Raw genomic sequence first — 26,906 nt, forward strand, 5'->3', positions numbered from 1 at the left:
CCCCCCCCCCGCATCAAGTCATTTGCTGAATAATCATCATTTATTCGTTTTCTTTCTTTCTACCCGTCCCCATATTTTAATTATATACACGCAGCACACTTCAGCCGCGTCTTTTAACCAAGCGTTAGCTCCCCGCCTTTGATTTGGAAAAAAAATACACATCTTTGCTTTATTTTCAAGATACTTATGAAGGTTACGTAAGCTATGGATCTAAGATACCCACTCTTCCATGCCATTCTCTTCCCATTGTTTTTGTACCAAGGACAACTGATGATCCAACTTTTCCGCCTCCCAATTTGCCAAAGCCAGATCAAACCGGCTTTTTCGCGTCATGGAAACGATTTTGTTTTCTTCCTCGCATAATTTTAAATGGTCGACATGGTAACGATCCATTTCTTTTTCGTGTTCCGGAGCATACGAGATTCTTGGTCTTGGTGCTACAGAGGGAGAATAATGACTGGTGTAATGATGCGGTGGATGAGAAGGGAGAGAAGGGGGAGGCGGTGGTGGAGGGTAAGCACTGTGATGACGAGAAGAATGGTGATGATGATGGTGCGAATGGTGAGAATGATGATGCAATGGAGGCGGAGGGCGGCTACTACTGGTTGAGCTGCTCGGACTATTATAAGAAGAAGATGATGAGTACGATAAGGAAGGTCTTTGCGAGGGAGGTGGAGGAGGTGGAGGAGTAGGTGCATTCGTAGTAGTAGAAGTAGTTGAATTCGTATGAGTAGCAGCAATCGAGGTCGGTTGGTAATGAGTATGGCTAGGTGTCGATGGTGCGGGTACAGAAGTGGATGAAGAAGTAGTAAAGGAGGATGGTGGAGGTGAAGATGGCTTTCCTGTTGCAGTAGCAGGAGCGATAGGAGTAGTAGTAGTAGTAGTAGTAGTAGTAGTAGTAGAAGGAGAAGCTGTCGTCGTGGATGGTAGTTGCTGTGCAGGCGATGGTGGCGTTGCCATAGGCGCAGCCCAACTAGCAGCGTTTGTAGCACTGGATGCTGCTGCAGTTGCTGCTGCAGTTGTAGTTGCTGTTGAGGATGTTGCCATAGACGCTGATACCGTTGTGGTTGGCTTTATATGACTCGAAAAGTCTGTTACTTTTGCATCTTCAGGCACTTGTGTAGGTCTTTCTTCCATTGCTACGTCCTCTGTATCGGTTCGTAAGACATCTTTATTTGAAGCCGCTGCGCTTACATCTGATGGATGCATGGACTGTGTTTCAGTTGCGGCTGCGTGAGGTGACGTTGACGTGGGGGAGGATGTCGCTACTGCTGCTGATGGTTCGCGTGGTTGCTGAACAGATGTAGCGGCATTCGAAGTGACAACTGCATCTGTTGTATTGGAGAAAGATGTATTCCGTGGTGAACGAGGCGCTGGTGAAGAAGAGGGCGTTGCGTGGATGGACCTCGAAAAATGTGAAGTGGCTGATAATGGAGGAAGCGGACCCACCGAAGGCTCTCGACTGTTGTATCCACTTCCATTGCGGCTATTTCCCTCATAAGGATGGGGTGGAGGAGGAGGTGGTGGGTACGAACCACTGCCGTAGTGTCTTCTTGAAGAAGAGGGTGAATAATATCCTCTGTAATGAGGCGGTGGCGGAGGAGGCGGTGGATAAGGTCTATGACGAGGGGGAGGATGGCGATGAGGACCATGGCGATCATAGGAATCCCTTCTTGAAGAACTAGAGCGAGGCGATGGCGAACGACGATAATAGGATGAGCCAGCAGAGGGTGGACGGTGATAGTATCCATAGGGTCTAGGTGAGCGAGAAGAAGAACGTGAAGGTGGGGAAGGCGGTGGTGGTGGGCCCCTTGAACTATAATAACTGGGTCGCGGCGAATCCGAATACCCATAGTCTCTTGAACTTCGATGGCTGCTGCTACCTCCGCCGTTGGCACCGCTGGGTGGCGGTGGAGGTGGTCCACCAGCACTGTTGCTATTACTACGATGGGCGGGTGATCGAGAAGAAGAAGCGGAAGAATAATGAGGACTGGGGGAAGAGTAATCTCGACTACTTCTGTAATCGCCTCCTCTTTCTGATCGATAATTTTCAGCTGGTCTGTATGTGTCTGAACGTGGTCGGTCGTAATATCCTCTATAACGATCGCTATATCCTCTTGAATATCTGTCCATTTGCAAAAAAAGTACAATTGGTAGTTGTGTCAACAAAGAATAAGTTGAAAAGCAGAAAAAAGCAACGTAGAAAAAAAAAAGCCTTTTTTTTTTTTCAGAAAGTCAAACACTGTTCAACATGTTTATCGGGGCTTTAAATGTTATCATTTTACATAATCTACCTACTTCCTAAGTTTAAGCCTGCTTGCGTGAATACCTTCGAGATCCGTTGCAGAAGATATACAATACAAATCAAGAGAGTTGTATTAGCCAATGTATTGTGGCTGACAAGTTTTATACAGAGAAGATGCTACTAGCAAAATGTCAAGGTTTCTTTTCTTTTTTCGTCCTTTGCCTTTTTTTTGTGGAGCTTACTCCTTGATTTGAACGTTGACTCGATAAAACGCGCTATTACTCGTCAACAAAAAAAAAAAGAGACCATAGAAGAATGCCACTGTTTATTTTTCTTTTAATTTCTAAAAAAAAAAAAGGTCAAAAACCTAGCGATCACATCCATGAGCTTTCTCTACATTTATGGGTCTTGTCTAGGTTACATAGTTGATGTCACAAGTAAATAAGAAAAACGTCTTTTTTCAAAAGGCAAAAGAAACAGAACGCCCATCCATGCTAGAAAACCGTGAAAGGACAGGTCATTCAAGCGACGACTATAGTATTTGGATTTTGTCCAGGTCTATTTCAAGTAGTGGTTGATGACCGTTATTGGGTGTTCCACCAAAGAAAAGACGCAAAAATGATAGACCGCTTTCTACAGTCAAAGGTGACAAAAGATACGTGAGCAAGTAGCGGGATGTTGTAAGAAGGGTTCAGTTCCTTCAGGAATGACTCTACCATCATAAAGGCAGCTATTATTATCCGGATACCAACGTGTTCGACTCGGGCCCAAACAATTTTCAACGAGATTGAGAAAAAAGTGTCATCATTATGGAATTGAATGATAAGAATAAAACTGCCGTTTCTTTTTTTTTTTTTTTCATTTCTTGTTCACGTGCAATCATTCAACAAAGATTTCAAGTGATGAAGAAAGAGGATAACTCATTCAACGTGGAAATAGTCTTTTTTTTTTTTATTTACAGCAATGAGTTACATGATATAAAAGAGATACTGTGCCTGCATGTATCCGTTCACCTACCAAAAATTAAAAACCTATTCTTACATGTATGCGAGTCTACAAAGGCAACAATGTACTATCGGGAATCAGTTCTCTTGAAATGATTGAAAAAGAGACGCGTAGTGTTTAGTAATGAATAAAATGTTCAATCCAACAGAGGAATGACTATAGATCTATTTTTAACATTTACGACTGCTTACGATAAAACAGAACGCTAGAACGATAAAGATGATGGAGGATGGGACAGGAGCCGGATTTTTTGTCATTTTTTAGGAAACATTGTCTCAAAAAAGTGGTAGAAAAATAAATTTATGCGGGACGTGAATTTAGCAGAAAAAAGGTTTGAGTTTTTTTTAACCAAAAAAATAAAATAAAGTTAACCTTTCTATTTTTATTCACCATTATGAAGAAGTATGAATAGTATTATTATGAAGATCAGGAGTAGTAGTGTTTGTATAGAGAATGTCTTGCATAGATACAAATGAGGGTTGATGAAATGTTGAATTAATATGAGGGGCATCGACAGTGGCGGCAGCAGTGGTGGTAGTGGTGGTGGTAGTGGTGGTGGTGGTAGATGTTGGATAATAGTAAGTGGTTGGGTATAAAGTGTAATCACTCATCACCATAGGTTGTGGTTGTGGTTGTTGTTGTTGCTGCTGCTGTTGGGAATGAGTAGTGGTATGATTATTGTTATTATTATTAATATTATTATTATTATTGAAAAGCATAAAGTGATTATTATTTGTATGGGTAGAAGAGGAATGGAGCATAATATCATCGTTTGTCGCGTCTTCTTCGAAATGGAGATATTTTTGAGTCACTTCATCGTCATGATCAAGATGAATGGTGGTGGTAGTAACAAAAGGAGGTTGTAATGACAGAGGTTGCTTCATAAGGGGTTCCGCCATGGCAATGCCCGGGTGTGTATTGGGATGGCCACCGGTGTGATTGAACCACATGGGTGAGGATTGAGATTCAAATTGAGGGGTAGTGAGAACAGTATGAGGGGTAGTAGATTGATCCCATGGGGATGTCGCTGTCGTATTTGTGGCAGCGGTGGGTGTATGATCAAGTAAAAGGGGGCAAGAAGGTGACGCGGTGGTGGTGGTGGTGGTGGTGGTATTCAATGGCGTGGTGGAGGTAGGATGGTAAAATTGTTGTTGTTGTTGTTGTTGTTGTTGCTGAAGTTCGGTATAAAATAAAGACTGTTGTTCTACCCAATGATTGACTTCATAAGGTGCTGTAACAGTACTCATCATGGAGGGAGGTATACAGCTAAAAGAGGAAATTGTGTCGGGTAGGAGGGTGGATGTAGTAGCGGCAGTGGTAGGAGGAGGTGGTTGCTGTGTTGGAACAACCACGTGGTTATTTACCTGTTGTTGCTGTTGTTGTTGTTGATGATTTAAACGTCGACGCTTATTATTGTATTTTTGATTCACAAGAGTGGTGCTACTCCCGAGGGAATCTCTTCCTTGGCTTAATAGATATTCATTACCAACATCGACACCAGAGTCATTATCCGATTGGTTATCATCCATATTGATAGAATGATGATGTTGATGATGAGGATGATGATGAGGCTGCTGCTGGTGCTGGTGCTGGTGCTGCTGTGTTGTAGGTATTCGTGTCGGATAGTAATTAATGTCGGCACATTTAGGCGCTCTATCTACCATACGAAAGTTAGTATAAAGAGGCGAATGAATGAGAGGCTTTGTTGACGTGTTCAGTTGTGAAAAGGAAGAATGAGGGTGAAGATAGTGATGATGCATGGCTACATCAGGTTTCGTTGGAGTAAGAGGTGGTGTAACTAAATGCATTTCCGACGATGACAGCTGCTGCTGTTGTGGAAGTGTTGGTACGGAAGATGAGAGAGGAGGTGGAGGTGGTGGTGGAGGTAAAGGGAGTGGTGTGGCTATCGATGTAGAGGAAGATGTGGTAGTTGTAGAAGAGGATAGCGTGACAATGGGCGGTTGATGTGTGGATGTAGCGTTGTTATTCGGTGTTACAGAGGAGGATGTGGATGGTAGTGGTGGTGGAACAGTAGAGTTATTCCGATAATAGCAGGCGCCTCTTCGTTGGCCCACGGATAATTCGGTCGTCAGTCCAATGTCGTGGTGTTTTCGACTATGACCGCCTTCTTGCGTCAGATTATCGATAAAGATTTGCTCTGTTCCCGGTAGTAATGTCCAGTAACAACCTTTACCAGGATTGGCTTGAGTTGGTCTTCTGTCGATTTTGCAAAACCATTTCTTATTTAAAGAGAGGTTATGACGAATGGAGTTCTGTTATTGTAGCGGGGGGAGCGGAAAAAAAAAAAAAAAAAAAGGCGTGTTTAAAAAATGGCAATCAAAAAGAAAAAAAAACCACAAAGGATTAAAAATTTACCTGCCATCCTCCGCTGCCTACTGTAAATGATGGATAATGTTTTGCAATCCAATTGTAAATGTCGTTCAGTGTTAATCTACCGTCTTTACTGGAAAGGATGGCATGTGCGATCAAAGTAGCATATGAATAAGGCGGCTTTTCAGTAGGATAGCTTGCTGTCCACCAAGGAATAATCTGTTTTGGCCAGTTGGGACGTGTTCTAGCAGGACACATATCCAAATCATCGTCTTCTTCAGGTTGAATACCGACAGATTCGATTTTAAATTTCAATTCAGAAGGCTTTGATTTGTTATTGTTGTTATTATGATGAATGATACTTTTATGTTGCTGTTGTTCATTTGATTTTGTTGACAAATGGTTTTCATGGATGATAGGAAATTGTTGTTGTTGTTGTTGTTGTGGCATAGTATAAGGTTGAAAGCAGTAACGTGTTGCTGTTGTTGTTATTGACTTTTGATTGTTGTTATTACTAATTTTGTTGTCAAGAGTAGTAGTAGCAGTAGTATTTGTGCTAGCAGCAAGAGTAGTCGGTGTGTTGTTATTATTGGTTGTGTTCATTCAAAATACACACAAAATGTTGTCAAACAAAAAAAAATGCAAAAAGGATAAGGAATTAAATAGGGTATAGAATAAATAAAAACTTGCAACTACTTTAAGGTATTTGTTTATGATCGCGGGATATCTTCTGTTTGACAAAAGAGAAAAGAGTTGAAAAAGAAAGGGAAAACACACTACTCTTTATATAACAAATTTGAAAGTCAATCAGCTTCAGACATTATTATCTATTGAAGGCATTAAGGAGAAAAAAAAAAAAAAAAAAAAAAAAGGGGGGGAAAACAGAGAAACACAATTTTTGTTGTCAGATAAAAACGATCAAGTTTTACTTGTGTTCACTCGAAAAAAAAAAAAAAAAAAAAAGAAATTAAACCTTAAAAAAAAAAATTCCCCACTTTGGACTAAGAAAATGCATGCATGCACGCACATACCTGGATTTTTTTTTTCTGATGTCAAATTGATTATCACATTGTGCATTTACGCGCAAAAAAAAAAAAAAAAAAAAAAAAAAAAAGGCTCCCTTTTTTTCATTTATTCTTTTTAGTCTATATATCTATCTCGATGTGCGCAGGATATATATATATATGTTATTAAAACCCTTGATTTTTAAACATCAAAAAAAAAAAAGAAAAAAAGTCAATCGCAACACTCTATTTTTTGTGTTTGACAACAATGGTATGAAAGCAATGATCGATTTTTTGTACAACCATAAAAAAAAAAAAAGAAAAAAGATTTGTAACAGAACACTCAGAGATCGAAAATTATAAAAAAAAAGCCTCTTTTTTACTGTTTCTTTTAATCGGAACTTTCATTTCCCGCCTGCCCTGACTTTCTAGATAGATTAATTCTGTTTCGAGCAAATTACTTTTTTAAGGGGTAATTTTGATATGAGCTCATGTTTCATCATCCGCGAATCAAAGAATCATTAACGAAAATTGAGTGGTAGTCATATTCACAGTGCTGATAACTACTACTCTTTCTGTCTGGGCAAGGCATTGGAAGAAAGGATGGGTTGGTATCTGGTGCTGCTGATGCAACCCTGTTTATGTTTCAATGCCTGGTTTTTTTTTGGTTTTTTTTTTTTTTTTTTTTTAAATTTCCAGGTTCTTATTTTGGTCAAGCTTACACATGTTCTATTGACATGTACAGTGAGTATCTCTCGCATCTTGGTGAAAAGAAACAAAAAATGTGCATCTATATTTATAATGTATATATAGAATCTTCTGGGGTCTCACTTTTAGTAATGGAATGTATCGGCCATCCATACAGTCAAAAAGAAATAGATATCTTTTTTTACGAGAAAAGCTTGATGTATGTAAGCAATAAAGGCGCATCATGTACATGGTCCCACTGTGCCTAAATCAGCACTCTAATCAAAAAAAAAAAGAAAAAAAAAAGGAAAGCTCTAGGCCAAATTAAACAAAACACAGATAGATAAGCTCTTTGTCACTACATGAGAGTTAAGAATAGTAACTCTTGACAACCCCCAAAAAGAAAAAACCGCTAAAAGAGCTATAAACTGTACAAGCACATGTGGAAGAGCGTATTTTAAAAAAGATTGACTCTTTCATGCCGTGCTCTAAAACCCACCCTCTTTCCATAGACAACAAGACAAAAAGTACCAAAAGGACTCAGCTTGGTTCTTGAAAGCGCTAATTATAGTAACTGAACAATGACAAAAGATGGTAAAAGCTTTTCCATCAACAGCACTTTCAAACACCCACCAAAAAAAATAATAAATAAAAGCGCGTTTCTTGCTTTTCTTTTTTCATATGTAGTCATTGGCTACCCGTGAAGCTTCTACACAGCAAACATGTTGCATTTCTGATGTGTACATCCTACATCGTGAGTGGTCTCTATGAGAATACTGTTTTTTCCTTCAAGACTAGCACGGAGCAACGATAGACCCATGCTAGAGGATCAACGTGTTTAAATTTCTCGATTTCGTAAAAGAAAAAAAAAGGGCCTCACTCGATCCCAACTCCTTTGATTTTTGGCCATCTCGGTGAGAATGACCCTCCTTTTTAACCCGCGGACGCGAGTGTCTCTCTCTCTTGCGCGCGCGCGCGCGGGTATTCATCGCCCCTTCTTTTCCCAATCATGATGAAAAAAAAAAATGGGTCTTTTTGCACGTGCAATGTGGTTTTACTGCTACTGCTAATACGATGCCGTTGCTGCTGATAATACTACAACGAAAACTCGCCTACCTCCTCCCCCCCCCCTCCATTTGAAACCACAGATGTCATTCCTTTTTTCCCTTTACGCAGCAGCAGCAATGACGAGTGGGCAAAGAAATAGATGGCTGTAGCACAGAAATAGAATAGCCCATTTTCTTTCCCTTTCTGTTCATGGTGACACTCATCGGCTTTGCGACTTTTTTGTGATTACCGTTGAACGTGATGTAATTTCTATCAGGCTTTTTGAAAAAGCTTCCATCGCTTTTAACACAATTCATGGATGCTATACTAACAACAGAACAAAATGCATTTATAGTTTTTCTCGCGCAGATAAACTGTCAGAAAGCATTTACTCTTTGTTACAGAAAAAAGAGATTCTGTCTTATCATGAATCATGATTGTTCTCCTTAAAAGAAATGACGACGGGTTGAGAGAAACCCTGAAATCCAGGGCTTTTTTTTTTTTTTTTTTTTTTTTCTTGCTCAGCCATTTCTTCATTTTACAGGAAAAAAAAAAAATTGTTCCAATATGTTCTTTAATGAAATAAAGATACCGTTCTGAAAAAAAAAAAAAAGAGAGAGATAAAATCGTTCTGAATGATCTCCCTCTGCTCTCCTTTCATTCAGATTCTCTTTCAACAAATTGGGTTGATTAATCGACATGATCCATCTCTATGTTTTGTCCAAGTGATAGACTGCAGTTTGGTAAAGGGGGTGGGGTGAGTGGTAGGCTAATCAACAGAAGAAAAGGGAAAGAGCTATCATGGCGGAAAATGGAGTTTTTTCTCGGTTTTTTTCTTTTCCAGACCAGGGCAAAAAGAACCCGCAAAAAAAAAAAAGAAAAAAAAAAAAAGCCTTTCCCGCTCACCCCCGCCCTCTTCCCCCACATCCCACCCACCGTTCTGCTTTCTTTTTCTTTTTTAGCCATAACAGCACTCACCATGGCCAAAGACGATACTACAAGTAACCCACCTGAAGGTTGTCCTATGCACAATAAGAATGACAGCCACACGACAAAAGAAAGACCTACCACCTCCATGCCAGAAGCAGACGGTCCTTATTGTCCCATGCCTTCCAAGGAACGTGAAGCACAGCAGCAACCCACCCAAAAGACCCCCACCATTCCACCGGGATGCCCTATGCATAACAATGAAGAGGCCATCAATTTACTCAACATGATGCCCTCCCACTTGTCTCAATCCGCGCATAACGAGCAGACGATCCGTTTGCCTACAGAAAGAGTCATTTCCTCCATTCCAAAAGCAAAAGGAGACGATACAGCTGCGAAATGGGAATACCCGAGTCCTCAGCAATTCTATAACGCTCTCAAGAGAAAGGGATGGGAAACACCTGAAGAAGAAATTGAGACTATGGTGGATATCCACAATTTCTTGAATGAAGAAGCGTGGCAGGAAGTCTTGAAATGGGAATCCAAGTTCAAATGGTAAGTGAACCCTTATCAACGCCCCCAAAAAAAAGGCCTTCTTTTGACACGACTCTATCTTTTTGTATTCAAGTGATTGTGCCGAGGATCCTTATTTGGCCAAATTCCAAGGACGACCCAAAGAAGTATCACCCAAGGCAAGATGGCATTCATTCTGGGGGTAAGTTCAAAACAAAAAAAGGTGGAGAAGGGGGTCCACACCTGGAGAAACAGCCACGGGAATGCTAACCTCGCAATGGGCTTTTTTCTTGATATAGTGTACCCAGACCGTTTGACCGACATGATTGGTATATCAAACGCTGCGATCAAGAAAGAAGATATGTGATTGATTATTACGAAGCACCTGAGGAAGTGCCAGGTGTCCCCGTTTTTCATTTGGATGTGCGTCCAGCATTAGATGATATGCCCAGTGTGATGCTACGATTTAAAGAGGCCGCCAAAATGAAATGGAATCAATGGTTCCCTTCTCCAGCCAACGACAGCAGTAAAGGATGAGGTGCTTGTTTTTTTTTTTTTTTGTCCAATGTATATTTAACCATTCTAATATGTATGTCACTGTATATCCCTCATTTTCATCTTTTTCCATTGAAAAAAAAAAAAAAAAGCACCTATGAAACCTGTCAAATTTCTGTTTGTTGTTTGTGTGGAGTTAAATTCGATGCAACCCATTTTTTTTTCTTTTTTATCTTGCCCTTTTTTTTTTCGATTGTCCAAAAGTAATGAGTAATGCAAAATCACAATTGCTGCAAGTCTTGATAGAGATTGTATCTCAAGACCAACACCGTATAAAGCAAGCAGAAGCTCTTCTTAAGCAATGGGAAAATTCACCCAACTTTTTCATTACTCTCCAAGTAAGGAAGAGGGGGGGCCCCTTTTTGAACATGTTTTATTTGAACTCCATGGTCATCGCATGGAAAACTTACCCTTTTGTTTCGTCAATTATATTTATTGTTGGCAATGAAAAGGATATCTTTTGTGATCGTTCGATGGATGAGGCAGTTCGAATGCTTTGTGGCATTTATTTGAAGAATGGCATTGATCGATTTTGGAGAAGATCAGCAAAAAAGTAAAGTAAAAAAAAAATATATATAAAAGATGGCAAGCGCCTCCATGAGACAAGAGACAAGAGACACACACAGCTCATATATACCTTATGTTGATCCTAGTCCCATATCACCTGAGGAAAAAAACATGATTCGAGAACGTTTACTTCAATCGGTGGATGAACCTAGTAAAAAAGTAAAAAGCAACGAGTTGTTTTCATTGTAGGAAGGCAAGATATTCATTTGTTTGTTTTGTTTCGAAAAAAAAAAAAAAAAAAAAAAAAAAGCTTACTGCGCAGAATGCAGCCATCATTGCCAAGATAGCGAGGTTAGACTATCCTCAAACATGGCCAGAATTATTTCCGACGTTGATTCAATCGATTCAAACCGTGGATTTCCATCAACAAGACTATGCACGTCTTGTGCATTATCGTATCTTGGAAATCTGGAATGAAGTCTTGCTCGAACTGGCTTCACGACGACTGGTATTGGGACGTCAACAATTTGCCGACATTGTGCCTACCATGTTCCAGACAGTGGCGCAAGTGTATGTCGCGTATGTGGATCGTTCCATGGCAACATTATCTTCCTTCTTGACGACGACGATGACAACGACGACGACGACGACGACGAATCCAGCTACAGCAGCAGCAGCAGGAACAGAGCAGGCACTTGTGGTGGAATTGGAGATTGTCAGTCTATGTCTTCAGTGTCTAAAAACGCTTTTATCCAGGGGCGTAAAAGATATACAAAGTTATGAAGAACCCAAGGTGAGAGAGAGAGAGACAACCCCCTCCCCGTAGAGGTGTGTGAGTCATGGCATTGACGCGTTTCTTTTTGGTCATTGAAATCGTTAGCGTTTCATAGAGATAAGTTTGCAACATTTACAACAATGGAGAGATCACTGTAAGTAAGCCCCGTGTTGAAGGTAAAACAAGGACAAGTAGAATCAAAAGGAAGAAGGGTCCTCACCCTGCAAACCGGTCTTTTTCCAATCTATTAGTGAAAAGATGTCGTCCGACACAGCCTGTTGGACAGTCGATCCAAAAAGTCATTGAGGATGTGGGAGCCTTGTATTTGGCTGTACAATCGTTGCATCCATTCTCCTGCGTGTTATGTCCAGCTTGGATCCCTCTGCTGGACTATTATTGGACTCAGTTACTGCAAGAAGGAGCCACAAGAGCAGCGAGATGTCAGACGATCCACCCATCGGCCGCTTCTCCAGCTTCTGAATGGGAGGAGGCGTTTCTTTTACAAGGGATGCTTTTGTTGCATGCCACGTTGACCTGCCTGTTTTTTGATAAAGAAGGAGAAGCACCCTCCGAGGACCTGTTGTCTCTGTCCGAGCATGAAAAATCGTTTTTCAGTGAAGCCAAGCAGCGACTGCAGCAACAATGGATGACAGCCAGCTTTGTGACGTCGTGTACCGAATGCTTGATCCGTCACTACTTGATACTGACATCCGAGGACATTGAACAATGGCAAGAGGACCCTGAAGGATGGCTGACGGAGGCAGAGGCCGATCAGTGGGAATTTGAGTTGAGGCCGTGTGCTGAAAAGACGTTCACGACCTTACTTTATCACTACCGCGACCTTCTCTTGCCTCTTCTTTTGCATTTCGTCGATCAAGCGGTCGTGCTTGACCGACAGGACCCACAAGCCTTTTTTTTCAAAGAGGCTGTTTATAGTGCGATTGGACTGGGTGTCAAAACCCTGTATGGCCATTTTGATTTTGAACGGTTTGTCATGACCTATCTGGTCAAAGACCTTGACCGTCCCGCCGGCCCTCCTCCCATGATCAAGAGACGTATCGCTTGGACGCTAGGAAAATGGGCGTCGGAATCGATCAGCGAAGAGTGTCGTAAAGTAGCCTTTGATGTGTTGCTCCAATGGATGGCGGCGCCCCCTTCAGAAGAAAAAGAACAAGAACAACAAGGTCAACAGCGGGTGGTGCAGCTCACCGCAGCGCATGCATTGACGCAAGCCGTCGATAACTGGGAATTTGATATCCAGCTGTTTCTGCCCTATCTGGGTTCGACCCTGACCCACCTACTCCACCTGCTTTCTCAAGCGGAAGCGCCAGAGACCGTTCTGTCACTGGTCACGGATGTGAAAGCCATCCTTATGAGAACAGGAACCGAGGTAAGGAACCCCAGGTTGGCTTATTCTTTTGGCTTGACGCTCATGCCACTCACTTTTCTTGCTAGATTTTACCGTTTGCCTCGGATATCATTCAAATGTTACTCCCTTGTTGGCAACCCACAAGGGAGCCTTTACTCTTATCCTCCTTGATAGATACATTTCGACATGTTGTCGCTGTAAGTTGTGTCGGCCTTTTTTTTTTTCTTCTCTCTTTCTCAAAAACGCTTCGTTGACATCTCCATCGGTTTATGTTTGTTTGTTTGTTTGTTTGTTAGACTGTGAAAGAAATGTCTGTTCAGCTACATCCTGTCTTGATTCCTATTGTCCAGTATTGTATTGACCCTGCCAATGTAAGTTTGTCTTTTTTGTAGATTTTTTTCCAAAAGAGAGAAACTGATGTTGGCTGTTTTTTTTCGCCACCTTCTTACTAGGAAGCCCATGTTTATTTGTTAGAAGATGCTTTGGACCTCTGGTGGACGCTTTTACAGACCGCACCGATGAACAGCCCTGAATTCATGTCGCTTTACTATCCACCGGCTCTAGCGCTTTTAGATTATGACACTGAAAACCTTCGTAAAGTGCTCAAGGTGATAGAAAGTTACCTCTTGCTCGACCCGTCCTCCACATTAGCCCCGCCATATCAACCCATCTTGTTTGAGAAGCTGGCTTCCAAGGTGAAGGATACGACGAGGGGTCCTGTGGCTCATTATGTATCGCATACGCTGGATCTTGTGCTTCAGAGTGCACCGTTGTCGGTCTATGGTCAAGCCCTTGTCGACTCGGATGTATTGACCAATATACTTGAATTGTTAATGAAAGAGGACAAGGTAAAAAGAAAAAAACACACCAAAAAAAAAAAAAAATAAAAAAAAATAGGTATTTATTCATCTTTAAAGAGTCAAGCCATGGCAACGTATATGAATGTATTTGCAAGATTGGCTTTTTTGGATGCCAACTTTGTGATGCGCATCCTTCAAACAAAAACTCAACCACAGCAGCCACAAGACGAGGTGATCAGTAGGGTATTGGATAGATGGTTGGACAATGTTAGTTTTCTCTTAATGGAAAAAAAAAAAAAAAAGGGAAAAAAAAAGCTGATGGTTTTTTTTTTTTTTTTTTACAAGTTGGATTATTTAGATGCACAGAAAAAGAGGGTTGCCTGTGTAGGATTGACCCATTTGTTACTGTCCTCGAGTAGTAGCCATAGTAGTGGTGATGATGTTGTGAAGGCAGTAGTGATGAACAAGTTACCCAATATCATGGCGGTGTGGATGGATGCTGGCTTTGACAGGTAGAGCTGCCTATTGAGTTGACCAACCCCTAGATGCGTAACCCTTCTCTCACACCCTTGTTTGTCCATTTAGCGATCATGCTGCAGCGCTTGTGTCAGAGGAAGAGATGGATATCAATGAAGTAGAAGCATGTCAAGAAACGCTTAGAAAGAAACAAGTAAGTTGCGCGCTTCCCCTCCTTTGAAAAGAGTAAGCATCTTTTTTCTTATGGTGTCCGTTTTATTGGTTAGCTTGTAGAAAATGATTCTCTTTATCACGTCCACTTGCTGGCAATGATAAAAAACGCCATGAGTCAGCCGCAAGTGGTAGAGCGATTACCTCAGATTGACCCTTCTATCGTCCATCAAGTGAGCCGTCTGTTTCATGCTGCTCCAATGTAAACTGTGTTCCATAGAAATACAAAAAAAACAAAAAAACCAGCCTCTTTTTTTTTCACGTGTTTGTTCTATTATCAATCGTTCTATTTTGAGAAAGCGTCTCGGTTCTAGATTCGCACCGGGGGATGGAATTATGCACAATGACAACAGTGGTATGGGTTTCTCAAAGGCCTGAAAGCCCCGAACGGACGAATGTCGGCGCACGTATGACTTTGATTTTTTAACCTACCTTATGTTGTTGTACAGTTCCGACTTTGTTTACTTTTACGGGATGACATTCTCTTTTCATGAAAGAGAGAGAATCTCACATGAGTTTGTTTTTGAAAGTGTAACAATGCGTTTATTACTTTCTATCGATAAGCGCGCGCGCTTATCTCGCTTCTTCAACGCTACTTTATCGCAGTGTGGGGGGCAGGCAAGGATCGACAATGTAAGAAAGAGAAACAAAGAGAGGAGTTCCTCTGTGATAAAGGGGAGTGAGCTGTTGTATATTATTTCCTCTTTTTTTTTTTATTGGCAGAAAAAGGGCAAATGAGAAGTCAAAATGGGATATCGCATAAATTTGCACACACACACACACACACACAGCCATCATAAAGGAAGCAAAAGAAGGTAAAAGGATAACATGCTTTTCTCTAAAAAGGGGAAAAAAAAAAAAAAAAAAGAAAAAGAAAAAAGAGAGTTCGAGATTAATCAAACATGTGATATATAAAAAGATAAATAATAAAAAAAAAAAAAAGCATAATGAATATTTTTAAGGAAATGGTATAAAAATCAAAGTTCGTCATATGTTACAACCAAGTAGTTATAGGGTAAGAACGGAGCGAAAAAATGCTACTGATTCCGTTGTTTTCATAAAAGGGGAAACGGTTTAGGACACTATATGAAAAGATTGAAAAAATAGTCGTATTGTTTAGTTTTTTGGTTTTTTTTTGGATGGGCATCTCCTCAATGAAGGCTATGTGTGTTAAGTGATTTACCACGACTACAATCAGGGCACCAGCTTGTCTCAAAGTATCTCCTGTGAACAAGGCAATAATTCTTTCCACGGGCGTGGCAAATAGGTGATGATGCAGTTGAAGAGGCATGACTCCTCGTACGGGTGCTCGCAGAAGGAGAAGCAGTTGTAGTAGCTGTACTGGCATGAACTGACTTGTGCAAACGCAGCGTTGTATTTGAAAATGTCACGATAGTCATTGTTGTGATTCTTTGGATATATTTTTTGAATTGAGCGGGAAATACAGATGCTTTTTGGGCTTTTACTACAGTGAATCTAGCTCTGGCTGTTTTGATTGGTTGGAAAAAGCTAAATCAAAAAATGAAAAAAAAAGAAATATGAAGAAGAAGAAAAAAGGGCTCTATTCTATGAACAATAAAAAAAAAGAACCGTTTTTATTTTTTTTTGCAATTTTGTTTGTATGTGAAAAATACATTCGCGAATCCAAATTTTTGTACAATCAGAGACAAAAAAAAAAAAAAAAAAAAAAAAAAGTATATCTATTGCTTGATCAAGTAAAAGGCATGGACAATCCTCTATTTCCTTAAATATTCAAAGGACCTGAGGAAAATTTACTGTTGGTGTAACGTGCACCCCACCCACTTGCTTCTTTTGGAACTATCAAAATAAACCATCGATGCTTTCTTTGAACTTGTACAAGCACTATCGGCATCTAGGGTCGTTTTTACCTACTCAAGAGAGCAGCATCCATAGTGCTAATAACTGAATACAACGGTGTCTGTAAAGTCGTCAGCACCGAACCAAACCAAAGGTGGCCGAGAACGTGGAAAAGCACCCGAGAGCGAAAGTCAAGTTTATAACTCAGCAAAAGCCAAAAAAAGGCTGTCTCCCTTTCCTTTTTGTGGGGTAAAAAAGGGAAAGCGGTACTATGTTTATGCAAAATCTCCAAGATCCGCTCATTGACAGGATGACGAAGGGAGCGACCAATTAAATTTCAAGATCAAACGAAAAGCTCTTTGAATGCTTCTCTATAATGTATAGTTAGTTATTCACTCGTCTTGAATTTGTTATTTTCATAGTAAAGACTTAGGAAACATGGATAAACACACTTTTGTGAGTCACTAGAGGCTTTTTACTTGAATCGTCTCTAAATAGTCTTCTCGATTAGGGCTGTTGTTGTCAGTACAAGACATTGAGTTGAAACTAAACGCAACGTCATTCTTTTGGTTCCTTTTTACGTTTCCCGTCACTGCCATATTCTGTAAACTAAAATGGGCCTTTTACTGTCTTCTGACACTATGCTACACAATAACACAACATTTAACTTTTATAAGCAATGATGAAAAAGATACTCCCGCTTAAAAAAAGAATCTACTGGTCAAAATATAGAATACCAAATTATACTATGCTTCTAAGAAGTAGTCATTGTAATATAGCATCTTTATCTATCGTCATCTCATTAAACAAAAACAGCAGTCGTTGGGACTCTTTCTAATGAGCATCTAGCATGATGTGATTTAGTTCACCATTGAGAACAATGCCTTGGCTTTAAAATTCTCTTTTAAAATACATTGTATCTACCAGAATAACCCCCCTCCTCCTTCCGTAAGGATGGGCCTTTGAAGTCAATGGTTAAAGGTTTCTTTCAAACGTGATCTGTCCTTTTGTTTCTTCGCATGCTAGCCGGACTCACCGCTGCTGTTTTTTGAAAGGAATTTTTCTAGTAACGCAGACCCAACAAAGTCTTTGCAAAGTACATTCAGTCTCACATCACTAAACACGCTATCAATAATCATTAGAATAAATTACTTTTTACGCGCTCAAAGAGAACTTGGTGCCTTGAATGGAATGAATTTGTTACTATTCATTTGAGACCACCCTTGGTTCCTTTTGTTTTGCCTTTGAAGCAATCGTCTTTCCATTGGTATGCGGTATCTCCTTTTTGAGGGATGTAAACACGGATATAAACGTACGGTTGCGCCCCCCACCCTCATGATTGTAGAAACCAAAGCCAAGGGAAGGCTCAAGCATCAAAGGATCTAAGTGAGTCAACTTACTGCTTCTATTTTAATGTCATCCTAAACATATAACCCTTCTACTATTGTATTTCAATATCCCAGCAACAGAAGGGCATCCACCACTTCTTTCTCAATTTGAAACCTTTCTACGTCCAAAACTGTCAAAGCCCAAAGTCAATAGAAATATTCATGAATAGTCAGTCAATCACCACTATCCAATGCGTTAGATTCCCTTTTGTCCATTGCCATTTCTTCATCAGACGTTTGGGTCCTCTATTCAAAATAGTCACACTGTTCTTTGTTTACAATTGACCCGTACAACATAAGCGATAATAATAGACTTTCATAGAACATACATTAACTATTCATCTTGGATCCATTCTTAGCACACCACAGTGGGTTTTCAAATTGGCATTCAAAGCATTCTCAACTGCATCATGGCCGAGTCAACCTACCTCTATTGCCCTTCTGAGTCGACCGACAAAGCATCCATGACAGATAATTGTATTTCGTTCTCTTTGTCACCATCACTGTCGTGCATGTTTCCGATAATTTTTGAAAGCACAATGGCTTGAAGAAGAGGAGTGTCCATTTGTTTTTTATTTTTATTTGATCTCTTCAAAAAAATAGATACACTTTTCATGCATCAAGACGCGGTACATAGGGGTCTAAATAGATTGACTTCCTTGATTGAAAATGTTCAATATACTTAACATCTACAATGAAAATGATAACAAACCGTGGAATGGGCTAGTCGCCAGAAAACGAGTGAAATAAGGTCAAGATGACTAAACTTTACTGTTTGGAATTTAGAGCTCCACTTGTATTTTATTTGTATGCTTCAAAAAGTACCGCTAGAACAATGGTGATTTCTTTTTTTTATTCTTTTCTTTTTCGTCTTTCGTCGTCATTACAGATCCTGGGCCAACATCGACTCCAACATTGACATTTTTTCAACTTTCTTCTTAGTGTCCCTACCCGTCGTTGTATATCTATTCATTATTTGAAGAACAGCGGAATGGAGAAATAACTTTTGTTCTTTTCCGTTCCTTTTTCATGTTTTGAATCTTTTTCTTGACAATACAGCATTCAACAACAACAACAACAACAATAACAATAACCTCAACAGAACAATACAACACCCGTCAACGAGACCTACTCATCCTTTCTCTGTTACTTTGTTTTGATTTGAGAAAACAGAAAAAAAAAAAAATAGAAAAATGCAGGCCAACATTGATTTTGAAGAACTCAAAGAAATACAAGCAAACGAAATTGAAGCTTTAAAAGCTATCTTTATGGATGATTTCCGACAAGTTGAACAGAAAACAGCATGGAAGGTAAACTGAATCAAAGAAACGCTCTAGAAGCAATGAAAATGAGGTGGGGGGGGGGGGCGGGAAGGAACAATGAGATGATTGCTTAAAGCAAGAATTCTCTCTTTCTCTCTTTTTTCTACTGTTGAACTAACGAATGCTATCCATTATTCCTTCTTCCAGGTAACCCATAAAGATCCAGAATTTATACTACATTTATGTCCTCTTGGTGTTGACGAAAATGAAGCATTCACAACCGTCGATCTGAAAGTGCGATTCCCTAAATCCTATCCCAACAAACCACCCGAACTTCACCTGATCAATCAGCGAGGGTTAAACGCACTCCTTGTTCGTCAATTAGAACTCTCTTTGCAAAAAGCAGCACAACAACTGATCGGTCAAGAGATGATGTACGATCTCAGCGATCACGTACGTGCATTTCTTGCCAACCACAACGCACCTCCTTCCGCCACATCCAAACTCACCCTTCATGAACAGATGGTGATACGTAATGAGCAGGATTCAAAAGTGGAAAAAGAACGTGAATTAGAGGCATTGGCTCGACAACGAGAGGAAAGGGAGGCGGAGCTTCGTATACAGTCGGATAGGATGAATGAGCAAATTCAGCAGGACATAGAAAGGAAACGAAACCAAGCGCGAGCGGCTCGCCAACAACAAAGACGTCAACTCGGCTTTTCTCCAGACGATTACTCAGATGAAGATGACACCGATTCAGTACTAGGAGCCGTTGTGAATGACTCGGACGACGATTTTCATCCTCGATTTTCTTCACATCATCATCATCATCACCCGCGTTATCCTTACAGCAGTAACAGTAGCACCCTGCAAAATTCTATCGACGCACTTCATCATCAGTTGGAAAGTAGCGATATTCGTCTGATTCGATTCGAGAATTTAATTACTGTGCCTATTGAGAAAGAAGAGAACAGCGGCACGATACCGACCGTAAGTCTCCCGTCACATGCTAAGGAACGAAAGGAAACAGCGGGCTGAGATGCTGATTTTTTTTATTTTTTTTTTAATTTTTTTTTTAAAAAAGAGAATCTGTTTTCATACTGTAGTTTTGGGTCCTTGCATTGGAAAAGGAGTGGTTGGCACAACGCATTCGGCACAACCTGCAAATTATAAAATAACTGGAGATGGCAACAACAACAACCATAACGACAGTATGACTGGAGAAGAAACAGACAATCTCGTCCTACCCAGCTTACTCGCCGTGAAGAAAGTGACTGTATCAGGGTCGTATTATTCAACTCAGGCAGGAAAAAGAAAACTTCAGGACGTCGAAAGGGAACTTGATCGTTTACGTACACTACAACACCCTCATATTTTGCAGACGTATGATTCTCGATTGGACAGGAGTCGTATGGATCGCAGCTTTTGGACTCTCTACGTGTTGATGGAGTATGAACAGGGTGGAAGCTTATATGATCTCCTCAAAAAGTGTGGAGGCGGCTTGAGATTAGCGATTGTCCGTAAATACATGAAGCAACTATTATGGGCGTTGAATCACGTACATTTGAACGGTTTCATCTGCAAAGGTAACCTACGGACCTACTTTTCTTTTTTTTTTTTTTTTTCTCTCTGTTGATCTGAAAGAGCTATGTCATCCTAACTGTTATTTTCCCAACCCTCTCATGGGGCCCATAGATATCAGATCGAATAGTATTTTTTGCAGCAATCATCAATCTGTCAAATTAGCCGACATAAGTTACAACAAGCGACTGCATGGTAAAAATTAACCCCGTCCTTCTAGCTCACAAACATCTCATTGCGTAATAACAACCGTTCTTAACCCCCACGCATTTCATTAGATCTCAACAAGTCTAATTTTTTTATTGAGGAGGAACATGAAAGTGACGCTTTACAGAATCATTCTTCCATATCCGCTTGGTATTCGCCTGAATTGCGCGAGCGACCAGGCGTCTATGGCCGAAAAAATGATATCTGGTGTCTCGGTGTGGTATTTATAGAAATGTTATGGGGCGTCGAAGTGACGAAAGAATTTGGCGACTTTGAGGCTTTCTTACGTACAGCAGGTTCTGATCTACCCTCCGTCGCTATTGATTTTGCAAAACGTTTGTTGGAACCGGATCCGAAGAAGCGTCCTACCGCTATCGATTTGATGAGAGACCCTTTCTTTGAAGGAGATGGCGAATACATGCTTACAGAACAACCAGCCGCCTCACCCATCTTTTCAACCGGTAGGCTATTGTGTGATTTTTTGTTTGTTTTTTTTTTTTTGGTTACTCTATTTCCCCCCCCCCCATTGCAAGTGACTAAAATACTTTTTCTTGTCATTAGTGGTGCCACCTATCAGCTCAAACGAAGTATTAGACCATGCTCACAACAACAATAACAACAACAAACTCCAAGTGCCCACAAGACCTTTATACGAACAGTCTATGGCACCTGATTTCAATAAATCTCTATACCCACCTGATCATTATAACAATAAGCAAAACACCTATCATCCTGGCCATCCTACGAACTACCTTACACAGCATCCATCCACGTCAGAGTCAACGAGTGGAGCATCACCCATCACCTCCAGATACAAGAATGATTTCGAAGAGATTGAATTCTTAGGTAAAGGCGGATTTGGCGAGGTGATTAAAGTTCGCAACCGTTTAGACGGCCGCCTGTATGCTATCAAAAAGGTACGCTTGGATCCTCGGGACAGTGAAGACTTGAGAAAAATTTTGAGAGAAGTGCATTCCTTATCCAGCCTACACCATCAATATGTTGTGCGCTATTTTGCAACTTGGTTTGAAGATGAGGATGGTAGTAGTAGCTATAAGGATACCTCAGACGAAGAGGACTTTACAGACGAGACAGATTCAGAATACGATGAAGAAGAAGAAGAGGAGGAGGACGGCGATGTCAGTGCCTACAAAAAGCAGTTCCGTGATTTTATGTCTGTTCGTCGAATGAAAAGTCAAAGTAGGAGCTATTCAGCTATTCAATTTGTTGAGGAAGATGAGGAGGACGACGACGATGACATCGAGAGTACAAGTGATGAGGAGGAGGAGGAGGAGGGACAAGCCTCATCCACGCATGACGACGGCACCACAGGTGACGATGATGATTCGGATGATTTCATCTCGTTTGGACATGCTTCCACCACCTCGACGACGCGTAGTCATAATGCAACTGGAACGAGTGCTGTCACTACCACCACGACGGACACAGTGTCTACAAAAAAACAATCGCTAGCACGTAAAGCAGTCAATCACTTGAAGAAAAAATCAAACGATAAAAGTGGCAGTAGTGGTCAGAAGCAGCAACAAAGAACCCGTGTTTTGTATATTCAAATGGAATATTGCGAGAAAAAGACATTGCGCGATGTGATTGATGAAGGCATAGACGAACAGGAAGGATGGCGTTTATTCCGCCAAATTCTGGAAGGCCTAGTGCATATACACTCACAAGGCATGATCCACCGTGATCTGAAACCTCCCAATATTTTCTTGGACGCGAACAACGATGTCAAGATTGGAGATTTCGGCCTTGCCACGACAAATCAAACGCTGGTGGATGGAATAGCATTGTCGCGAAACCCTAGTCTTCGCATTTTTGAGCGATACAATACGAGCTCTCAGAACGGCCCTGCCGCCGAAAGTGCTGCTGCTAGCTATACAGGCTATTCCGCTTCGAGTGTTCATATAGGAGCAGAAGAAAGTATGACGACGGGTGTAGGTACCACATTCTATGTTTCACCCGAAGTGATGCCTGACCCAACGACCGGCGCTACATCGGGGATGCGCTACAATCAAAAGGTCGATATGTTTTCCCTGGGTGTCATCTTTTTTGAAATGTGTTACAAATTCTCCACAGGCATGCAACGCGTCGTTGTGCTCAATGATCTAAGGAACGGTAAATTTCCTGATGATTTTCCAGCCAACTATGTCCATCAAAAGAAAATCATCAAGATTCTGCTGTCGCCCCAGCCCAAAGATCGTCCCAACAGCTTTGAGCTTCTTCGTAGCGACCTCTTACCGCCCAAGCTGGAAGATGAGTACATTAAAGAATGCGTGCGTACGATTGCTAACCCTAATACACCTTACTACGGGAAACTGATGTCTGCCATGTTCTCACAATCAGCCGACCGACACAAAGACTTCACCTACGACTACCAGACCAACATTGAATTGCCTTTTGACCCGTTCAGTCATATCTTTTACGATTGCATTCGAGAACAAATGACCAAGGTGTTCAAGCGCCATGGCGCTATTGCCGTCTCGGCTCCTTTGCTGATACCAAAGAATGATTTATATCACCTGAATTGGAAAAATCCCGTCTATCTTATGGATGCACAGGGCTCTTTGAGTCAGCTTCCTTATGATCAGACCGTTCCCTTTGCCAGATTCATATCACGTCAAAAAGGCTTTCCCGAAATGAAGCGCTTCACGTTCGATAAGGTTTACCGAGAAAACCCCAGCGGCGGTCAACCAGAAGCCATTTTGACAGCTGACTTTGACATTGTTCATAAAAAGACATCTCCCATGGTGCCTGATGCCGAAGTGCTCAAAGTAGTGGAAGAAGTACTGGAAGATTTACCCCCGTATAAAAAGGGTGGCTTCTGCTTCATGGTGAATCACACGGGTATTACGGATATGATATTGGATAACTGTCGTGTTCCGCCTGATATCAGAAAAGGTGTTTTGGTCATATTATCTAGTTTAGGCGGTTCTACCTCTTTTTCAGGTGTGAGAAATCTGCTAAAGTTGAAGTATCATTTACAGCGAAGTGTGCTGGACGAGCTTTCTATGTTTAATATTCAGGGTAAGCTTACATCAAGCGTACGGATCTATTCATCCTCATTGTACTAATGTCATCGTATGAGCGTAGGTGAATTAGATACGATTGGCAAAAAGGTTGAAAGCCTGTTGCCCAATAATTACAAGAGCAAGTTTAGAGACTATGTCAATGAACTACGTACTTTAACAACAGTGAGTAAATTTATGGGGGTTCGCCACAAAATCATATTCAACCCTTTATTAGTGTAAGTATTTTCCAACCCTAACAACTGTCACTGAAATAGACAACATATACTCAGTTTTTTTCTTTTTGCAAATTGACCAGGTATAACAATCACTTTTACAAGAATGGAATCATATTTTTAACTGTTATAGATACCATTGATTCCAAGCGCAAAGATATCCTTGCTATTGGTGGAAGGTAAAAATTAAAAAAGTCATTATGCGTTTGCTTGCCAGGTCATTTTAAATCACGGCTGTACTGACCATCATGTATACATTAGATATGACTTTTTGATACAACATTTCTCACATCCGAATGCAACAGCTAATAGAAAACTACAAGCTGTTGGTGTAAATATTGCAGTTCAAAAACTGATTCGTCATTTGGATATATACCAATCTGAGCAGGTCAAATATCTAATGAAAGCAAGGAATGAAAAGATGAGAAGCTTTGGTTTATGGGCACCCAAGAAATGCGACGTCTATGTTGCTAGTTTTGGAAAAGTTCTTTTACAGGAAAGACTAGAGATAGTTCGCGAATTATGGAATCATGGCATCCGTGCCGAATATCAATATGATGATGGAGACAATCTTACGCCTGAAGAAGTGGTCTCACAATGTAAAAAAGCGAGTATCAATTGGATCGTTATAGTGAAGCATAGAAATTCAGAGAATAAATCGACAGAATCGACTACTGTCAAAGTGAAAGACGTGTTGCGACGTACAGAAACAGAAGTGAGTAAGGCAGATCTATGCATGTGGTTATCCTCCGAAATTAGCGAGCAGATGCGGGTAGATTCTGTAGCCAAAGTGAAGAACAAACATGACATTAAAACAAAGGAATCTACAGATACAGGTACGAATCTGAAGCTGAAAGCGAAAAGCATTCAATAATCACATACTAACCTCTTCTCGATTGTTCGGATAGGTCGAAATGATCCATTTTTACATGATTTGTCAAAGTCTGACGGTATAGATCAGAAAAAGACAGCCTTCAATGTGAATATTGTATATAACGAAGGCCGTGGTAAAGAGCGTACAAAGATGAAGCATAAACATAAAAGTGTTTTGGTGGATAAAGGTAGGATCCGGCACATGAAATAACTCACTATTAACCAGTATTAATAAGCACTCCTTTTTTTTTTTTTTTACTTACTGACTAGCTATAAATCACCTAACGCCTATTATGGATGATATGAAAAGAGACGTTCAAGTCCTTGCTTTTGATCTTCCCAAAGAACTTATCAGGTTTATGGTCGAATTTAAGTTTTGGCAAGACGATGGATTCAAAAAATTGTTGGATCACGCAGGAACAAACCAACGAGATACCCTTACTAGAGTAAAGCATGCCGTACAAAAACTCATTGATGCTAAATATAAATCTGTATGGCTCTATTCCCATAGGGATGATTATGCTTTATTATGCACTCTACCGTGCTAAAACATTTGAATAATACATTCGAAAATTAATAAATTCTTTTGATTCTGATATTCTACCAAGGCACCGTTTCAATACTATCCGTAACTTCTATTCGAATGTGGCTAACCCGCCGATTTCCTGATCCAGCCCGCAGCAAAATTTTTGACAATCGAAAACTTTTACTGATCACGTGAATTTATAATTTTTTATATGTATATTTTAATAAACTCAAAAAAAAACAAAATGTCTCTGTGGCTCAGTTGGCAGAGCGTCAGTCTCATAATCTGAAGGTCGCGAGTTCGAGCCTCGCCGGAGGCATTTACTTTTTATTCTACTTATGTTGTAGTGCGTGAAGAATATGTGTATTTTTTGGTTTTGGGACAAGCGAGCTAATTACTTTGCTAAATGATTTAAAATAAGCATAAATAAACATGAAAATCCTACAAAATTTCCTTAGAAACAGTAATTAAGCTAAGACTGTTTTTAATCTCATATAAGAATTATATTATCTTTAAAGATATAGTCCTTGAAGAATAGTTCAGGCGTAAAGATGATTTCTTATGTGTCTTTACAAGACAATCAGAGACAAAAAACCCAACCTTTTATACTAACTATTACCCGATGAATATCAATCCTACAAAAAGTATGTAATTATACCTAGAAGACTCGATGTTTGCAAATATAAGACACCTCAATATAAATCAAGAGCTCATATTTTGAGAGATATTGTTTTCCGGTATCAAGCCTATTGGTAAATGACTTTGCATCTTGAATATGTCTTTAGCATAGACAACTTTTTGTCCTAAGCTTTATTTATGAGGCAATTTTTATAAAAAGAAGTGGTACGTCCACGAATTATGAACTTTTTTAAATATTTGTCATATTATAGGTATCAGAAATGTTATTGATAAGCATGAGTTTTTAAACTACTTATTTCGTAGAGTATACATATACGGTTTATTAGCTTCCAGAAATTTAATTTTGCATTTGAAGGTTTTAGGTGCGAAAATCCAACTGAATAAATCATATTACATGTCACGAGACATGTCAGCTTTCTGTATATTTGATTGCGAACGATACATTAATTCATAGTTTGAACAAATATCATTATCCTCCATTACTTTAAGCTGGATAGCATCCATCGAACAAACAACTGTTATTACGAATGGTTTTTGCATGTCTTGGCATCTTTACAGAGGCCGTCTATTGCGAAAAAGATTACCTCATACCCCTATACTCTTGCTAGGATTGCAAAGGTTTATGCAGTTTTCATCTCTTATAAGAACGACCTTTCATAAACTGTGTTCATATGAACGAAAGATTTCTTTTATAAAACAATAAACCCAAGGTTCAAATAGAATGATGCTTGGACAAAAAGATTTTGCAGGAGACATTTCAGAGTAGCCTGAACTATACGACCTGAAGCTATCATTCAGTTCGATAAATATACATATACAGTCCTGAATAGCAAACCAGTTCAATGAAAAGATTACAACTAGCAAAAATGAGAGGAAATTTTATTACTTGTGCAAATATTAT

The 26,906-nt window shown here is 40.2% G+C and overlaps 10 protein-coding genes and 1 non-coding gene across 11 annotated transcripts; 6 read left to right on the top strand and 5 right to left on the bottom strand.

Annotated features, from left to right (window-relative positions):
* Positions 1-137: 137 nt before the first annotated feature.
* On the bottom strand, positions 138-902 carry BDF20DRAFT_876700 (uncharacterized protein). Its single transcript, XM_053081375.1, has one exon. The coding sequence runs from the start codon at positions 696-698 to the stop codon at positions 438-440; it is 261 nt and encodes an 86-aa protein (XP_052934531.1). The 5' UTR covers positions 699-902; the 3' UTR covers positions 138-437.
* On the bottom strand, positions 868-2,199 carry BDF20DRAFT_876701 (uncharacterized protein). The gene has a single exon (XM_053081376.1). The coding sequence runs from the start codon at positions 1,851-1,853 to the stop codon at positions 1,266-1,268; it is 588 nt and encodes a 195-aa protein (XP_052934532.1). The 5' UTR covers positions 1,854-2,199; the 3' UTR covers positions 868-1,265.
* Positions 2,200-3,400: 1,201 nt separating this feature from the next.
* BDF20DRAFT_584319 (uncharacterized protein) lies at positions 3,401-5,532 on the bottom strand. Its single transcript, XM_053075807.1, has one exon. The coding sequence runs from the start codon at positions 5,056-5,058 to the stop codon at positions 3,643-3,645; it is 1,416 nt and encodes a 471-aa protein (XP_052934533.1). The 5' UTR covers positions 5,059-5,532; the 3' UTR covers positions 3,401-3,642.
* Positions 5,422-5,839, bottom strand: BDF20DRAFT_822917 (uncharacterized protein; the record flags this gene model as incomplete). The annotated part of the gene is made up of 2 exons (XM_053077751.1): positions 5,422-5,523; positions 5,627-5,839. Coding segments are annotated over 2 exons (315 nt in total), but the record flags the coding sequence as incomplete, so codon positions are not given.
* Positions 5,840-7,256: 1,417 nt separating this feature from the next.
* Positions 7,257-7,576, top strand: BDF20DRAFT_876706 (uncharacterized protein). The gene has a single exon (XM_053081377.1). It carries the CDS (start codon positions 7,323-7,325, stop codon positions 7,539-7,541), a length of 219 nt encoding a protein of 72 aa, XP_052934535.1. The 5' UTR covers positions 7,257-7,322; the 3' UTR covers positions 7,542-7,576.
* Positions 7,577-8,900: 1,324 nt separating this feature from the next.
* Positions 8,901-10,503, top strand: BDF20DRAFT_876711 (cytochrome c/c1 heme lyase-domain-containing protein). The gene is made up of 4 exons (XM_053081378.1): positions 8,901-9,801; positions 9,875-9,961; positions 10,059-10,297; positions 10,407-10,503. Exons 1-3 carry the CDS (start codon positions 9,032-9,034, stop codon positions 10,294-10,296), a joined length of 1,095 nt encoding a protein of 364 aa, XP_052934536.1. The 5' UTR covers positions 8,901-9,031; the 3' UTR covers position 10,297; positions 10,407-10,503.
* Positions 10,504-10,520: 17 nt separating this feature from the next.
* On the top strand, positions 10,521-11,647 carry BDF20DRAFT_822490 (armadillo-type protein; the record flags this gene model as incomplete). The annotated part of the gene is made up of 5 exons (XM_053077703.1): positions 10,521-10,652; positions 10,767-10,867; positions 10,968-11,040; positions 11,075-11,411; positions 11,490-11,647. The coding sequence occupies 5 exons, from the start codon at positions 10,521-10,523 to the stop codon at positions 11,645-11,647; spliced, it is 801 nt and encodes a 266-aa protein (XP_052934537.1).
* A 595-nt stretch (positions 11,648-12,242) lies between these two features.
* BDF20DRAFT_943179 (armadillo-type protein) lies at positions 12,243-14,555 on the top strand (the record flags this gene model as incomplete). Its single annotated transcript, XM_053084817.1, has 4 exons — positions 12,243-12,986; positions 13,052-13,162; positions 13,418-13,813; positions 13,883-14,555. 4 exons carry the CDS (start codon positions 12,243-12,245, stop codon positions 14,279-14,281), a joined length of 1,650 nt encoding a protein of 549 aa, XP_052934538.1. The 3' UTR covers positions 14,282-14,555.
* An 810-nt stretch (positions 14,556-15,365) lies between these two features.
* Positions 15,366-16,145, bottom strand: BDF20DRAFT_876728 (uncharacterized protein). The gene is made up of 2 exons (XM_053081379.1): positions 15,636-16,145; positions 15,366-15,534 (listed from the first exon to the last, which is right to left on the bottom strand). The coding sequence occupies exons 1-2, from the start codon at positions 15,850-15,852 to the stop codon at positions 15,527-15,529; spliced, it is 225 nt and encodes a 74-aa protein (XP_052934539.1). The 5' UTR covers positions 15,853-16,145; the 3' UTR covers positions 15,366-15,526.
* Positions 16,146-18,483: 2,338 nt separating this feature from the next.
* BDF20DRAFT_988622 (uncharacterized protein) lies at positions 18,484-25,619 on the top strand. Its single transcript, XM_053085280.1, has 11 exons — positions 18,484-18,968; positions 19,128-19,910; positions 20,005-20,506; positions 20,616-20,696; positions 20,780-21,169; positions 21,270-23,750; positions 23,817-23,970; positions 24,051-24,146; positions 24,229-24,803; positions 24,876-25,028; positions 25,111-25,619. The coding sequence occupies exons 1-11, from the start codon at positions 18,852-18,854 to the stop codon at positions 25,386-25,388; spliced, it is 5,610 nt and encodes a 1,869-aa protein (XP_052934540.1). The 5' UTR covers positions 18,484-18,851; the 3' UTR covers positions 25,389-25,619.
* Positions 25,613-25,685, top strand: BDF20DRAFT_t107. Its single transcript has one exon. It is a non-coding gene; the product is annotated as a tRNA-Met (tRNA).
* The last annotated feature ends 1,221 nt before the right edge of the window (positions 25,686-26,906 follow it).

Source organism: Mycotypha africana (assembly GCF_025528875.1).
Source record: "Mycotypha africana strain NRRL 2978 chromosome Unknown BDF20scaffold_7, whole genome shotgun sequence".
NCBI classification, from domain to species: domain Eukaryota; kingdom Fungi; phylum Mucoromycota; class Mucoromycetes; order Mucorales; family Mycotyphaceae; genus Mycotypha; species Mycotypha africana.

Bases quoted from the DNA above. Each gene is read 5' to 3' on its own strand.
- BDF20DRAFT_876700 (XM_053081375.1), bottom strand. From the start codon at position 698: ATGCACCTACTCCTCCACCTCCTCCACCTCCCTCGCAAAGACCTTCCT.
- BDF20DRAFT_876701 (XM_053081376.1), bottom strand. From the start codon at position 1,853: ATGGGTATTCGGATTCGCCGCGACCCAGTTATTATAGTTCAAGGGGCC.
- BDF20DRAFT_584319 (XM_053075807.1), bottom strand. From the start codon at position 5,058: ATGCATTTAGTTACACCACCTCTTACTCCAACGAAACCTGATGTAGCC.
- BDF20DRAFT_876706 (XM_053081377.1), top strand. From the start codon at position 7,323: ATGTACAGTGAGTATCTCTCGCATCTTGGTGAAAAGAAACAAAAAATG.
- BDF20DRAFT_876711 (XM_053081378.1), top strand. From the start codon at position 9,032: ATGTTTTGTCCAAGTGATAGACTGCAGTTTGGTAAAGGGGGTGGGGTG. The intron at 9,802-9,874 runs GTAAGTGAACCC...TTTGTATTCAAG, and splicing joins TGGGAATCCAAGTTCAAATG to TGATTGTGCCGAGGATCCTT. The intron at 9,962-10,058 runs GTAAGTTCAAAA...TTCTTGATATAG, and splicing joins AGATGGCATTCATTCTGGGG to TGTACCCAGACCGTTTGACC.
- BDF20DRAFT_876728 (XM_053081379.1), bottom strand. From the start codon at position 15,852: ATGACTATCGTGACATTTTCAAATACAACGCTGCGTTTGCACAAGTCA.
- BDF20DRAFT_988622 (XM_053085280.1), top strand. From the start codon at position 18,852: ATGCAGGCCAACATTGATTTTGAAGAACTCAAAGAAATACAAGCAAAC. The intron at 21,170-21,269 runs GTAGGCTATTGT...TCTTGTCATTAG, and splicing joins CTCACCCATCTTTTCAACCG to TGGTGCCACCTATCAGCTCA. The intron at 24,804-24,875 runs GTACGAATCTGA...TTGTTCGGATAG, and splicing joins AAAGGAATCTACAGATACAG to GTCGAAATGATCCATTTTTA.